Raw genomic sequence first — 16,437 nt, 5'->3', positions numbered from 1 at the left:
AGACTATTTCTGCATATGTAAAATGAGGTACAATTAATTGGATGGCGAGTTTTCGGCGTATTTCCTGTGGGGTATACGATGCAGAGAATCCTAACCTACGCAGAATTACAGAGACATTGCTAATTAATTTATTGATATGAACACAGCAGCTAAGCTTATTATTTATTATAAACCCGAGGTTCCTCATTTTATCAGTGATCACAAGGGTAGATGTACCACTGCACACAGGCGGAATGTCGTTTGGATTTTTATCGCTTTTAGAAATATGCATGACACACGATTTGGCTGCATTCAAACATAAATCATTCTTCCACACCCAAGACAACACAGCAGACAAATCACTATTCACACACGATCGGAAAGGTATAATAGAATATCATCAGCATACGCATGAACACTAACGAATTGACATACAGAAAAAATGTCATTAACAAACATACTGAACAAAAGCGGGCCAAGGATAGATCCCTGCGGGACACCTGCCTTAATAGCCTTAAACTCTTATGATGTATTCTCACTTTCACTCTTTGAAATCTTCCAGGAAGATAACTAAACATGAGTTTCATGGAGTATTGCTCTGAGTTTCCAACATAACAAGGCATGGTTTACTGAGTCAAAAGCTTTTTAGAAGTCTAGGAGGCAGAGAATAGTTTGATCTCCAACGTCGAAATGCACTCTAATATCATCTAAAATTTTTACCATAGCAGTAGCACAGCTGTGATTTGGCCTAAATCCAGACTGCAATAGAGAAAGCAAGTTGTTTTTTTGGATGTGCTCTGTAATTTGTTTGGCCATCAGATTTTCGCATACCTTAGAAAAAGCTTAATTATTAGCTTCGTCCGTCTGTCTGTTTTTATGCAAACTAGTCCCTCAATTTTTGAGATATCTTGATAACATTTGGTGAGCGGGTGTATTTAGGTGTCCGATTAGACATTTGTTGGAACCGGCCGGATCGGACCACTATAGCATATATCCTCCATACAACCGATTTTTCAGAAAAAGAGGATTTTTGTCATATCTTCCTCAGTTTAACAAATTGAAGCTTCAAACTTCACCATATGCTTTTGTATATTGCACATATTGTTGTCGGAAAAAATGGATGAGATCGGTCGTATATATAGTATATATCACCCACAACCGATTGTTCAGATAAGAAACTTTTCGTAATTTCTGCCCCATTTTAGCAGCTAGAAGCATCAAGCTTCGCCAATTGCTTACGTATATAACATATATTGTTGTCTGAAAAAATCATAGAGATCGGTGGTATATATAGTATATATATATATTGTAACGAATTTACTTGAAAATCCTCTTATTTGCCCTTTCGTATCACGAAACTGTTAAATAAAAAACTCCAATATAGAATAATGGAAAAATGGCCTTTATTAAAGTACTTCACAATAACACTTATACTTTGCAACTAGCTGGCTTAATAACCAAACTGATAGCATAACTGAAACTGACTTTGAAAATAATACTGCTATGGCTCGCTAGATAGCATCTTAATCGAAACTGCTGGATAGCTCAAATCAAACTGAATTCCAGCGCCTCTACATTTGCTGCCTTTTATACTCTCTGATTTCAACGTTCGCATCTTCTAGGCGCTTCCAGAATCTACTAGTTGCCATCAGCTCTCAAACTTCTCAGCTGTAACTACAATTGCACGATTTTATAACTTCTCTCATTGCATACTTTCAGGAGTATCTCGGATATATGCATGTGTTTGTGCATTGACTCTCCACTCCTCGTATACGTACATGGTACATATGTGTAGACGCAATTATTGTTTCGTTTATGTAGATACATAATGATTGAATTATTGATGTGAATTCACGTCACTGCTTAGCATCGGCCTAGAGATAGCAGCTCCCCCCCTAGTTCTGCTAATATTCGTAACAATATTTTCGCAATTTCAGCCCCATTTTGACATCTAGAGACTTCAAATTTCCCCAAAGGCTTACGTATATAGCATATATTGTTGTCTGAGAAAATTATAGAGATCGGTGGTATATATATTATATACCCCATATAAACTGTAATTTTTGCCCCTTTTTTACGGCTAGAAGCTTTAAATTTCATCAAATTCTTACGTTATGTCATATATTGTTGAAATACGTGATTCGTAGTCATAGTTTTTACATGCAGACCACAAAAAACATGAAACTTTGCATCCTCATACAAAGTACCTCCTTATTTTTTATTTTATATTTATCTTAAAAATCGTTTAGGTATGTACATCTGTTCACTATATATTTCTTATCTTATACAGCCGATTCTTTGGAGATTACGAATGGGATAAAATTATTGTTCAGCCCCATTCATGAAAGGTATGACGTTTTCGGCACAGCGGGACTGTCCGTCCTTACTTGTTTTTATTTGATTTTAGTAGGTTAACTTAATTTTCTTTGTATTTTATTTCATGACATCCGCATTATTCTCAATTCCTGGTCAATACATCTAAGTTCATCCTTAAAAATGTGCCCCAACACATACAAAGATTTCCCCTGACAAAAATTGCTAGGTCATAAGTGTAAGCCACCACTTGGCTGCTTGTACCCTCCATGTTCTAAATCAGTCTGTTTACAGCCACGACCCAAAGCGGGAAAGAAAAAACAGCATCGTTTCCCTGACCCATCGTTTCATTCCACTGTTATAATTCTGCCTCTCGTCAATCTTCGGAGGAATTCTTTTTCTTCTTGTGAAATGAAGCTATAAAGCTTTATATAGCGCCTTCCATCTCCTTGAATACCATACACCTGTCCGTATAATAGTCGTGTTGAGAAGCCTCACCCGCTCTCGTGGTAAGCTGCTCCTTAGGTAAAGATCAGTCAAGTGTAACAGGGTTCCAAATATAATTAAAGTTCAACAGGAATTATGGAATCCTACACAGGAAGCTCGCAATGTATGAGAGAGCTTAGTACCTATGATATTGATGTCCCTCATGTGGGCTGACATACCTCTTAGGATGTCAATCGCCGATAAAGGAGCAGATTTTGGAAAACGGAGGTGCATCGCCGTTTGTCGGCTAGCGCATACCCTACATAAGAATGCAGCTTAGCTTGCCTAATCGCATATTTACCATATCTAATGCCGCCTGGTAGAGCACCCAGTTCTGAGGTTACTTAGTCTCCATGCACTAGAAGTAGTAAAAAACGCCTTTACATAGCAGGGTGAGTTTATCTACCGACCATGCATAGATGTTTCAGAAGGCACGGCTCCCGACGCAAATGTTGGAAGTAAATTTCCATTTCTTCGGTTCCGACGGTTGTACACGTGGCCATAACTGCCGACCCACTCCACCGTGGGCTGAACGCAAAAATTCTCTTGCTGCCAAAATTAAGGGGATTACCATTAAGAATTATGGATGCTAGTCTTACGAGCAGTCATCCCGATCGATGGAAGACCCCGCGATCGAGACCAGAGGCGGAAGCATGTGAACCCTCGGAGACTTTTGCCTTTTCCTACCCCTGTCAGCATTGAGCGACTCCTTGGCGCAACCTTGCTCCGAGATTGGGTAGGAACCTCTCAACTGAGTTGATTCCATGCTCCATTAGCCTTTCACGATCTTCGCAACCGGGTACACAAAATATTGTGTTTATCACTGTAGAATTAATTTATGGCGGTTCTGAATCTTAGAGTATTTATATGGAACACATTTTCTTGATCGAGTAATATCATGGAAGCCGACAAAAATAGCATACAAAGCTACCTAGGCTGTCATGTCTCATCGTTTCCCAGATGAGTTAAGCTTGCCGGGTGAAGGAAAATCGTGGAAGCAGGACCAATATGTTCATCTCCTATTTGAACAAGCTAGAGAAATTGTTGCTGTAATTCGTATAATGCTAGTTACATATGTTACGTAGCGTCAGGCTAGGTATTTGTTTTTTTGATAAGCTAGGCTATGTTATTTTACGTTTTGTTTTGTTAAACTATGCTATATGATGTTATGTTTTGTTGTGTTATGTTATGTTATATTATGTTATGTTATATTATATTATGGTGTGTTATGTTATGTTATGTTATTTTATGTTATGTTATGTTATGTTATATTTTATTATGATGTGTTATGTTTTATTTTGTTCTGTTATGTTATGTTATGTTAAGTTATGTTATATTATATTATGATATGTTATGTTATGTTATGTTACGTTTTGATATAATATGTTATGTTGTGTTGTGTTATCTTATGTTATGTTAAGTTAAATTCAGAGTGAAGTTCGGCCGAAGTCTTCTCGGTGGCACATCCCCCCAGGTATTTATTATACTCAGCTGAGCAGAGCTCACACACTATATTCATTTTGTTCGCATAACGATACCCTGCAACGGCATAAACTAATCGAGGTAGATATAGACTTCTATATATCAAAATGATCTGGACGAAAAAAGAAATTCATTTAGCTATGCCCGTTCGGCCATCCGTCTGTCTGTAAACACGATAAATTGAGTAAATTTTGAGCTATCTTGATGAAATTTGGCATGTAAGTTCCTGGGTACTCATCTCAGATCGCTATTTAAAATGAACGAAATCGGATTATAACCACACGTAGTTTTTCGATATCGAAAATTTCGAAAAAACCGCAAAAGGGCGATAATTCACTACCAAAGACGGATAATGAAACTTGGTAGGTGGGTTGACCTTATGACGCAGAATAGAAAATTAGTAAAATTTTGGCCGGTGGACGTGGCACCGGCCACTTTTAAAAGAAGGTAATTTAAAAGTTTTGCAAGCTGTAATTTGGCTGCTGAGTATGTAATGTTCGAAGTTAGCCTTCCTTACTTGTTTTTTCATTCTTTCAAGTATTAATCTCAGAATAAAAAATGTACGCAAAGTAATTTTTCTCAGTGTTCACATCATTATCACTTTTCCAACTTCTTCGTGTGCTTTGCCAGCCTACAGATGACCTTTCGCACGTGAGGATCATTGAAGCATTGTAATACATTGAGAATATCCCAAAGCAGAGAATACTAGAAAATTTTATAAAATTCAATCCAGTGCATCTTCTAGGTTTAGTATAATTTCGGTAGTTGTGTTGAGTGTTTTGATTAATATTTTTCCATACAATAATAGAGCACAGAGCTCTTTCAGAAGCATGCAAAGCGTGCAGGTTCGTGAAATCAAATCATGTGTTCAAATCATAAAATCAATTAATAATTAAGTTATCGTATTTTACAGTTCAATCTTGTGCTATGTTGTTGTTGCATTTTCGGCGCAACACTAGCGGTTCCACGTGGTTATCCAAAAGGTGAACCACCAGCACCAGCGCCGCCACCACCAAAACCACCACAACCTCCTAATGGTGGAGGCTATTCATATCTACCACCAAATGGTGGTGGTGACGGAGGTGGCAATGGTGGTGGCGCACCGGGTGCAGGTTCTGATATTCCCATTATTAAGCTGGAGTCCAAAGTTAATGTCGACGGTTCATATCAAGTAAATATTTATAAAAAAATGTGTAAAAAAAAGCTTTCGAACTCATCATAACTCAACACTTTGTTAATTGCAGTACGAGTATGAGACCGGTAACGGCATAATGGCACAGGAGTCTGGTTATCTGAAGAATGCGGATGATCCTTGTAAGGCACATATAGCTGCTGAAGGCTCGTTTTCCTATACTGGACCAGAGGGTCAATCTTTTGTTGTTACATATACAGCAGATGAGAATGGTTTCCAGCCGCAGGGTGAGCATTTGCCCACACCGCCACCAATACCGCCCGAAATACAAGATGCATTGGATAAGATTGCAGCGGGTGGTGGACATCCCAATGATGGTGGTAGCGGTTGTCCTAGCGCTGATGTTTGTAATGGTGGCGGTGCTCCAAGTCCACCAAATAACGGTTATATTTATTAGACGCGTTAAAAGAATGAGAAGAAATGTTAAATTTTCATAATGTTTTTCAAATTGTGTTGGTTGGCTTAGGGTACGTAAAAAAAAATTATATGTATTTATTTTGAAAATTGAAATCTATATTCAGGTCTAAAATATAAAATATTAGGCTATTAAAAAATAAAGTAGAACAAGAGTATTAAAGAAAGTACAAAAAATTATTCTTATTTTCCAATTTCCAAATTCCCCAATTTCCTGTTGGGTGTGCTAAAAATCACTCTATTTTATAAAGTAGTCGAAGATACTTTGAATACAAAAATTGCATATAATATATGTAATTTTTGGGTTTTCAATTTCCAAAGTTAAGAATGGAGATAGCGGCTTAGAACTTGCGTTCGAGAGCACGGGATTTGAAAGCGAGACTTGACCAACATTTTTATACCTTTCATGAAGATGAAATGGTATATTAACTTCGTCACGAATCTCAAAATTGTAAGTCCTTAAAGGAAAATAGATAGACCCAGCAATAAGTATACCGAAATAAACAGAATGAAGTGCTGAGTAGATTTAGCCATATCCGTCTGCCTGTTTGTATGCAAATTAGTCCCTAAATTTTTGAGATTTCTTGTTAAAATTTGGTGAGCGGGTATATTTGGGTGTCCAATTAGACATTTGTCGGAACCGGCTTGATCGGACCTCATAGCATATATTCTCTATACAACCGATATTTCAGAAAAGAGGATTTTTGTCATATCTTCCTCAATTTATCAGATTGAAGCGCCATGTGCTTTCGGTTATTGCACATATTGTTGTCTGAAAAAATGGATGAGATCGGTAGGTAGGTAGGTTGAACTGGCCGGTCTATGAGGACCTCACATAGAATGAATGAGTCCGTAGTGTTACCAGAAGTTTGTTTTAACAACCAAACTGAAAACCCCTATCAAAAACCAGGACATATGATATAAAATAACTCCGTCCTCTTAGCAAATACTAGAAGCTTCCTAGGATTGAAGCAACTTGCTGCTTCTAGATCTGAGAGCTGTGCCACTCCTAATAGCTGGGGTCTTAGCCTGGCAAGCGCAGGGCACGAGCAAAGAACGTGCTCGATCGTTTCCTCCTCGATTGTTTCCTCCTTCAACGCATTCACTGCTATCACTGACCAAGCCTAATTTGATGGTATGTGACGCCAGAAGGCAGTGTCCCATCAGAATACCCGTCATGAGTCTACAGTCATCTATTTTTAATGATGAGATCGGTAGTATATATAGCATATATCCCCCAGAACCGATTGTTCAGATAAGAAGCTTTTCTTAATTATTGCCCCATTTTAACAGCTAGAAGCTTCAAATTTCACCAAATGCTTACGTTAGCGTCATATATTATTGAGATAAGTGATTCATGGTCAAATCTATTTCATGCAGACCACAACAAACGTTAAACTTTGCATCCTCACACAAAGTACTTACCTATTTTTTATTTTTTATTTATCTTAAAAATCACTTAGGTGTGTACATCTGTTCACTATATATTCCATTCCTTATACACCCGATTATTTGGATATTAAGAATGGGATAAGGTTCATTCATGAAAGGTGTGAAGTCTACGGCACAGCCGAAGGCAGTCCCGTCCTCACTTGTTTTTAAATATTCGATTTATTTTAATTTTCTTAGTTTTTCTTAACATTTTCGCTATCGTATTGCTATATTTATTATTTTGAACTTTTATTTTCAACTATTTTTTTCCTCACATATTGCAGAAAAAGCAATTCGGTTTGTACTGATAACAACCGATATCTCAGAACAAAAAGGGCTTTCTCAGTGCGACATGTTTTTTTTAATTATCTCGGTCTTAATCAGTGCTTACTTTTTATTTTTAAAATTGTTGTGCAACCGAAATGGGTTACAGGAATGTAAAATTAAAAGTAGTTTACCTTAAGGGTCCGCAAATGATTGTTATACCTCAATATTAAAACCACAAAACATACAATAGGTCCCAAACGTATATTTTTGGGGTCATGCAAAAAATTTGTTCCGGTCCAATCTCAGATCATTTCTGAATTGTTCAGTGCAATTTTGAAATCATTTCGTGACCTTTTTTTAGTAATGTTGGTATCATTTCGTGACTTATTTGAGTTCACTTCGGGATTGATTAGGTACTATTTCGATATCATTTGAGAATGTGTCAAGAAACTGTTCGCAATTATTTGCACGCTTATTTCGGGATCATTTAGAATCAGGTTCATTCCGGAGCCATTTCGAAACAACCACGAGATGAAGTAAGCAACTATCTCGTTATCATTTTGGTATTATTTTGGATTTTGGATTGAATGCTAGTAACAGCCGCTTCAACGAAAAAAGTTTGATTTTTACAATAGTGGCTGTAAAAACTCGTTTAAGTGTATGCCGATATTTTTGAGTTGCACAAAAACTCAAATTAAAAGATTCAACGAGTCATACCAATAAGGGTATCAAAGGAAAGGAATTATGAAGAATATATATGTAACTTAATTTGCCATGTAGGGTTACTGTCTAATCCTATTATACTAATATCTTTACACCACTACAATCTCACAAACCATTTAACATTTGTAGATTTCACGCAACATTTTTGGCATTTTGACTTTGATATTTCTATTTAAGATAATTTTACAAGGTTGCCACCTATTTTAGTATTGTGACGAACATTCATATCACTAAATAAATGCACAACAACAAAAACCTTATAGCAAGCTACATAAACACATTAATCATCATGTACATACATACATACAAGCAGCAGAGAGATACTCACAAACGCATGTCATCATCAGCCGAAGTAGTACTCACATATACACACGCATATGCTTACACACTACAAATATACGCGCGTATGGCTGTTGACCAGGTAAAGGATTCTAGAAGGGGAAACATCTAGACATTTGGACAAGGCAACATAGAGTATAAAAGCAGAGCAAGCTGAGGAGTCAGTAATCAGTTTGATTTAAGCACGCTTTTGGTTGCAAAGTAAAAGTTTTCTCGTGAAGTACTTTCAAAGTAGTCTAACAAAGACCATTTTGCGTTATTGAATACTAGCTTTACCCGGCGTACGTTGTAATGCTCGAGATCGAATGAATGTTTCGTTATTTTTTCTGTTTTGTTTGTTGAAAATTTAATTTATTATTCTGTAAATTGAATTGAATTTTTTACTCATAGTTGGTGAAAATTTCTCTTAAAATATTTTATTATTGCATCTTATTGTAATGCATGTTGGTACACAATAGTTTTGGTTTATCCGTTCGGTGCAAAGATAAACAAATGTTTTTTTGTTTCAACTCTAGAGCAAGCAACATATAGCTGGCCATGGGAAAAGCACGGACTCTCAATTTAAGCCTGCAACAGTAAGCGATTGTCCTTGTGCTTTGTTGATTTTAATTGCAAAAGCAAGGCGTACAGGAAACTGTAGACGCTTAAAATTGAGTGGCAAATCGGTAGGAATCATTGGGATCCGTGGTATGAGCCAATCTTCACCTTTGCTTATACCGCTGATGATTGTTGCTTCGATTTCATTCGGCATTAATTTCTAAACGCAAAGTCTGATTCCATTGAACAATTTTGGTCGGTTTAAATTTCGAAGAAGCATGAATGGTGAGTAAATTTTCAAAACTGATATATGCGCAGGCATTTCAGGTGGTTCTAAAGATTTTAGAAATTCAATTGGATAATTCACAATTTTATCTTCATCTGTAACTGTTGTATCTTCATCTGTAACTGTGTCGATTTATATTTAGTCAGTTCACCAGGAAATTGGTTTTGAATGCGATTCCACATTTTACTGGAGGTGTTAGGACTTAACCTCATATAGCTACTTACCAATTTTCATTATCCTACCGTTACTACATCCAGAGATATGCAGTATGATATATTCCATTTGTATGGGAGGCGCCACGCCCCCTTTTTTCCAATTCCAAATTTTCGCGGTGGTGTTAGGGATTGGCCTCATATAACTCCTTACTGAATTTCAATGTTCTGGCATGTATATCTTCAGAGTTATGCAGTACCAAAGATTCCATTTGTATGGGAGGAGCCACGCCCCTTTTGTATATGGAAATTATTTTTAGCCTAAAACCTTCCCGTTGATCGAAGGAACCTATAACCAAAATTTGGTGCTGATGGAAGTGTGGGAAATACGTTTCCATAGCGAACACACACAGAATTTGATTTTTATATATTGAATATTAGAGTTATTTATTCAACAATTTAGCGATACGAACGTTAGTAGGTGTAAAATAAGTGAAGTTTCCCTAAATTTGTTACAATATATACAAATTTTTTTTGAAAATTTAAAAAAAAGTCGTCACAAACTTTTCCAAATAGTCACTACTTTTTAATATACAAATTTTATGGAGTTGGTTTTTATCTGACCCAAATTTGTATATGGTGAACCTGTACAATTTCTAAAGGTAAAGTTAAGCGATGTCAACCTAGGTCACATAGATACTGTATGTAGAATGTACAGCAAATCAAGCGATCCCCATCACTTGCATATTTCACGCTTGCGAACTCTAAAGCCCGGGTTTCATTGCCAGTTCAAACTCCTTTTAAAATGCAAACGTCATTATAGCTGTGAAGTTGCATTTTATTTTGCTGTTTATTTTGCGAGTTTTAAATTATAATATCTAAATTGTAATACTAGTTTGTGACAAAAATAAGTGCGAAAACCTAGAGTTCATTTTAATACAATTGGTTTGCTTTGAAAAGTTAAGATTTTGTGAATTTTTAAAGTTTTAAATCAATTTCTTATTATTCATTTTGTGTTTGCCGAGTCATTGTGCATTCGTGTTTTTGTTGCATTTGATTGGACTTTTTCACCTTGCAATTGTTTTTGTGCGCACACTTTTTGTTTTTCTCGCAATTTACTGTCTTCGCAGCTGTTTGCGTCGCAGTGACAGTGACTCTAAAACTGCTAGCTACTGCTAAGCTAAGTTGCTTTATATATAACCTTTCTCATTCTCAGTGCTATTTCAACTGTTTTTTTTTTTTGTAATTTACAAACATATCTTTACCATTTCTATATTCTTGTACTAGTCTATTTTCATTAACTTCTATAAAAATGACTTGCATTTTCAAAAACTGTCAGGTAAAAAGCGAATCCGAACTTTTTGTCTCTTGCTGGCTTTGCGATGGGCTCGCCCATGGAAAGTGCGCGGAACTGACGGCTAGAGTTGTTGACACTGTCAATGATGGTGAGAAGGGAGTACGTTGGTTATGCATTATATGCAGATCAACTGAGGTTGACCTATTTAAACTGTTTAGACAAACACGAAATGCGTTTTCTGAAATTGCTAAAGAGTTTTCCATAATCACGGAAAAGTTCAATCTATACGATAGCTTGTTCAAATCCTTCAAGTGTTTGGATGAGTTACCGCATTGTTTAAATAGAAATAAAGACAACCGCGATAATAAACAAAAACACTCTGAAGACTTACCTAACGCTTTGAATCTTAATCCTGCTAAGAACATTAACCTTCCGCAAGTGGAGCTTATAGACTTGGCTTCCCCTAATCCGCAAGCTGTGGTTCCATCCACTTCTAAGGCCGCGGAAAAAACCTTAGAGTCTCAAACTGTAACTTCTGAAACTGTAACTTCTCAATCTGTGACTTCTTATTCAGAAGGACCGGCTTAGAAACTGGTTGTAGTCCCGCTCAAAAAATCGATTTTTGTATCTCGCTTTGACAAAGACACTTCCGTTGAGGATATCAAGTCTTATGTCACTTCGAAAATTAAGGCATGACTTTAAGAAAATTTAAATTTAATTACGAAAGAAGCATTTCTTCATTTGGAATTGATGTCTACTCAAAAGATTTTGATAAACTTTTGGATAGCGCATTTTGGCCGCCAGGGGCTTTTGCTCGCGAATTTGTGCATTAGACTATTGAGACTACTCAAAATGTAGCAAAAATTCCTTCTCAAAGTTCCGATCCAAAAAACTTAATTTAACATCTTGCTTAAGCATTTACTATCAAAACGTTAGAGGCTTAAATACTAAATTAACTGACTTATATTTGAAAACCATTCACTGTAGCTATAATATTATTGCTTTTACCGAAACATGACTGAAACCCAATGTTTTAAATTCCGAAATTTTTTGCGGTGAGTATCAGACCTATAGAAATGATCGCTTAAATAGGACCGGAGGTGGCGTCTTGCTAGCTGTACATTCTTCAATTCCATCTGAAGATGTTAATTTAGCCGAAGTTGATTCCATCGAGTTTAAATGCATCCGAATCTTACTAGGCCGGGGTCACATTTACTTAGCCGTTTGCTATATTCCACCGTCTTCTGATCTATCAGTGTATATGCACCATATTTCACTGTTACAATCAGTCAATTCGATGACAAAGCCCACGGACTCAATGATTGTTTTAGGCGACTTTAACCCGCCACATATATCTTGGAATACCGTTGATCACAATATTGTCCCCGTATCATCCAAGATGCATAACAATGACTTTTTGGATGGAATTACTGATCTTTGCCTTAATCAGATTAACTTCTTTCCGAATAAGTTGGAAAATTCTTAGACTTAGCATTTGTTAACGACATATCTACATTCTCTATAAATCGGTGTGAACCTCTTGTTTTGCCAGAAGACGTTTACCATCCTTCTCTTGAGATAACTTACGAAATCATAAGCAACGAAGTCGGCTGCACTAACCTAACACGTGTCTATACCAGATGCTTTGATTTTTCCAAAACTAATTTCAACAATTTAAATAAAGAGCTTTCTGAGATAACGTGGCCTCGATATAAAGAGGATGTAGAGGAAAACGTTTTACATTTTAATAAAACCATTTATACTTTATTTGAAAAACATGTGCATAAACGCACATGCTCGTACATTGAACCAGTGCAAGCCTAGTTTACTAAAGATTTAAAAGCTTTGAAAAATAAGAAATCACGTTTATTCAAATTATATAAGAGAACCGGTTTACATTCTCATTATGCACAGTACGCTATTTTCCGTCATAAGTATTTTGAACTCAATAAAAAGTGTTATAAAGCTTACATATGTAAAATTAAAAGAAACATTATTTGCCACCCGAAGTCTTTTTATGATTTCGTAAATTCTAAACGCAGAACTAACGGGTTTCCTTCTGCCATGAAGTTTAGAAATAGCATTTCCAGCGACGATCAAGAGATTGCAAACTTCTTCGCTCAATTCTTTCACTCTAATTACTCTGCTGTGGTTGATTCATCACCTACAAATTATCCGTATGAGCTCCATTCTAGTAACTCAATATATGCCCCACATTTGCTGGCTGAAGATGTTCTACTACATCTAAAGACCCTAAAAGAATCCTTCAAATACGGTCCCGATTTGATCCCAACATGTTTTCTTAAAAAATGTGCGGAATACATTTACCAGCCCCTTACTGATCTGTTTAACCTCTCTTTAAAGAATGGCATTTTCCCGACGGCTTGGAAGGAATCTTTTCTTATCTCACTCCATAAAAAAGGAAGCAAGTCGTCTATTGAAAACTATCGTGGAATAGCAAGGCTCTCCGCTATCCCTCAGCTTTTCGAAGCAATCGTTACTAATGACCTTACATTTTCGATTTCTACATTGATAGATAGTTCTCAGCATGGCTTTTGTAGAGCCAAATCAATCACAACCAATTTGCTTGAATTTACAACTCACGTCTTTAATGGGTTTAGAAACAATCATCATACCGACGTTATATACACTGATTTCAGCAAAGCATTCGACAAAGTACGCCACTCATTACTTGTTTATAAACTCGAATTGCTTGGTTTCAACCTGGCCTAACTCGCTGGATCTCCCCCTATCTTTCCGGTAGAACTCAAAGAGTCATTTTCAAAACCATTTGTTCGAATGTAATCGATGTTCCCTCCGGTGTGCCTCAGGGCAGCCATCTCGGTCCTATTCTGTTTTTGATCTTTATAAACGATGTTTCCACAACTATAAAATATTCATAAATTTTAATGTATTCCGACGACGTAAAACTTTTTAAGTCATACGCGTCGTTTGAAGAACGTTCTGTACTCCAGGCGGATTTAAATCGTTTAGTTACTTGGTGTAATGCGAATTTTATGCCTCTCAACATAGAAAAATGTAAATCCATGTGTTTTTCACGTGGGAACATACAGCCAGCTTCCTACACAATTAATAGCCAAACTCTGGAAAGCGTTGATGTTTTTGTCGACTTGGGAGTTACAATGAATAGCAAACTTAGTTTCAACCCTCATATTAATGCCACAGTCAATAAAGCGAGAGGAGTTTTAGCATTTGTGAAAAGATGGACAAAAGAGTTTAGTGATCCTTATGTTACATAAACCCTTTTTACATCATTGGTGAGGCCGATATTAGAATATGGATCGATAATTTGGAATCCGTGTTATTAAGTTCATGTGGATAGACTAGAATCAATTCAAAAACAGTTTTTACTTTTCGCCTTGAGAAATCTTCAATGGGACTCTCCGTATAATCTTCCTCCTTACACTAATCGATTAAAACTAATAAATCTTCCTACACTTGCAAGTCGTAGAGAAATGCTAGGTGTACTATTTATGGCTAGACTTTTAAATGGATCGATTTCTAGCTCATTTCTTTTGAACGAAGTAAACTTGAATGTTCCATGCCGAGTTTCAAGGCATTATAAACCTATAATTCTTAAACAATGCAGAAGCAATATCCAACTACACGAACCTTTTTTATGTTTGTGTGAAGATTATAACTCTCACTCGAGAATAATTGATGTTTCGGACTCGCTCTTTGCCATAAAAAATACTGTTCTATCTTCTCTTAATAATTAAAAAATTATATTTATACTTTTAGTCTATTGTATTTTGTGAATCTATATTTCTCAGCTGATGAGTTTCTCTGTAGCTGAGCGGTTTTGGATCTCGGCGCTTAAGAAGCCACTGCCTCTCAAAGACTCGGTAACAAAAAAATTATAAATAACACATAAATAAGAATTAGGATACAAAAAAAAAAAATAGTATGTATGAGTTAAAAAAACAAAAACAGGATTAGCCTGGTTTCATCGGGCCACTTGAGGGCAGTGCGCTGCCACAACGTCCGAGATAAAAAAAAAAGTGAAAGAGAGTTTAATCCTACCACCGTAAGTCGATAACATCAAATTTTGCTGCTCTACTTGCTGAAACGGCCAAAGTGGCAGGGTTAAACTCTAGTCATCTTAACTGGAGTTTAAACTTTCGTTGAGAAACCGTGCGTTAGCGTTTAGAGTGCATTTTGTTATTATAATTAAATATTGCTCTCCAGTAACAAACAAGACAAACAAGAATACTTACGCCTTAACTGCCATCAATTCACCAAATCATACAATAGCTAATGCCATAAGTCTATTAGTGATAAATCAATTTGAATACAAATTTGTTTAGCGGCGTTTAGGACATAAATTACTCCGGCTATGGAGATAAAAAATAATAAAAAATAAAAGCAATGAAACGCAAAAACAGATAAATAAACTTTGCCGTTTTGTTTAAAGCATAAATGGAAATAGTTTACTACGTATCATTAAAACACATACTGGCAAATGCTAAACAACGTACATTAGGGTGGTGTTTTTATCTTTGGAACAATGATTTTTCTCTAAAAAAAAGAAGAGTGAGTACCAAGACTCATTGAGTTCGATTTGTAAAGAAACGGGTGTAAGTCTTGAAAACTAATGTTTTTAAGTTAAGAACAATAGCTCGCCCAGGAACTGAGGTTAAACCACAACAGAGCAAACTTTACCAGAAACAAATAGTTTCGTACTTTTTAAGAAGAACTTTGTCAGTTTCTTATCGGTAATAACCGATACAAACAAGTTGTTGTTTTATAATCGGCTTTTTATCGATTATTGACGTGTTATCGGTTTGTTTCCGGCTTGCTAAATACAGGCTATAGACGTGTCCGAGATTTTGCATTGAGGTTTTATAAGTATTTGTTTTATATTTGCTTGTTTAATGCTGTGTACAATTTGTATTTATTATTACGAATTCATGAGCTTAAAACCGGCTTATAATAATTGAATACTCAAGTATTATGTTTTTCTAAGAAAAACTAATAGAGCCAGAATGTTTCAATTGTGTTGTTAGTGTAGAAATGAGAAAAACTGAAATAAGCATGAAAACAAATACAAGCAGGATAGCCTAGTGCTTAAGGCAACTGCAGTTTCACCGTGTGATTCGCGGTTCGAATCTCGGTGAAACCTTTGTTAACATTACGATATTCCCTGATGGTGGTTACGTTGGCGGTTTTTGAAATGGAACCATCGCAATATGCCAGTAAATTTTTCTTTCTTTCTTTTCAGTTTCTCTTAGAAAGACATAATAATTGAATATTCAGTTATTATAAGCCGGTGTTAAGCTCATGAATTCTTAATAATAAGTATTTGTTTTATGAAAAACTGATGACTCTGATGAATTTTTCATTTATTTAAGAGTTCGATAGCTTTTCGCTGTAAAATAGATAACGTTTTGATTAGAAAGGGATAACTTTTCGACAACATATCGACAACACTGCAAAAATGTTCTTCTAATTGAAACAACTTTTTTCTAAAATTATGATGTTGCTTTGTCCGGGGCATGAACACAGGATCTTCGGTGTG

The 16,437-nt window shown here is 36.1% G+C and overlaps 1 protein-coding gene across 1 annotated transcript; it reads left to right on the top strand.

The window, feature by feature from the left end:
- The first annotated feature begins 5,043 nt into the window (after positions 1-5,043).
- Cpr65Az (Cuticular protein 65Az) lies at positions 5,044-5,897 on the top strand. The gene is made up of 3 exons (XM_067789738.1): positions 5,044-5,105; positions 5,174-5,431; positions 5,505-5,897. The coding sequence occupies exons 1-3, from the start codon at positions 5,091-5,093 to the stop codon at positions 5,847-5,849; spliced, it is 618 nt and encodes a 205-aa protein (XP_067645839.1). The 5' UTR covers positions 5,044-5,090; the 3' UTR covers positions 5,850-5,897.
- Positions 5,898-16,437: the final 10,540 nt, after the last annotated feature.

Source organism: Eurosta solidaginis, chromosome 5, assembly GCF_040869045.1.
Source record: "Eurosta solidaginis isolate ZX-2024a chromosome 5, ASM4086904v1, whole genome shotgun sequence".
Taxonomy (NCBI): Eukaryota; Metazoa; Arthropoda; class Insecta; order Diptera; family Tephritidae; genus Eurosta; species Eurosta solidaginis.
Note: the sequence above shows the minus strand (reverse complement) of the source record. Positions and strands in the feature narration are given on the sequence as shown.

Coding starts and splice junctions, on each gene's coding strand:
- Cpr65Az (XM_067789738.1), top strand. Junction 5,432..5,504: donor ATGTCGACGGTTCATATCAA/GTAAATATTTAT, acceptor TGTTAATTGCAG/TACGAGTATGAGACCGGTAA.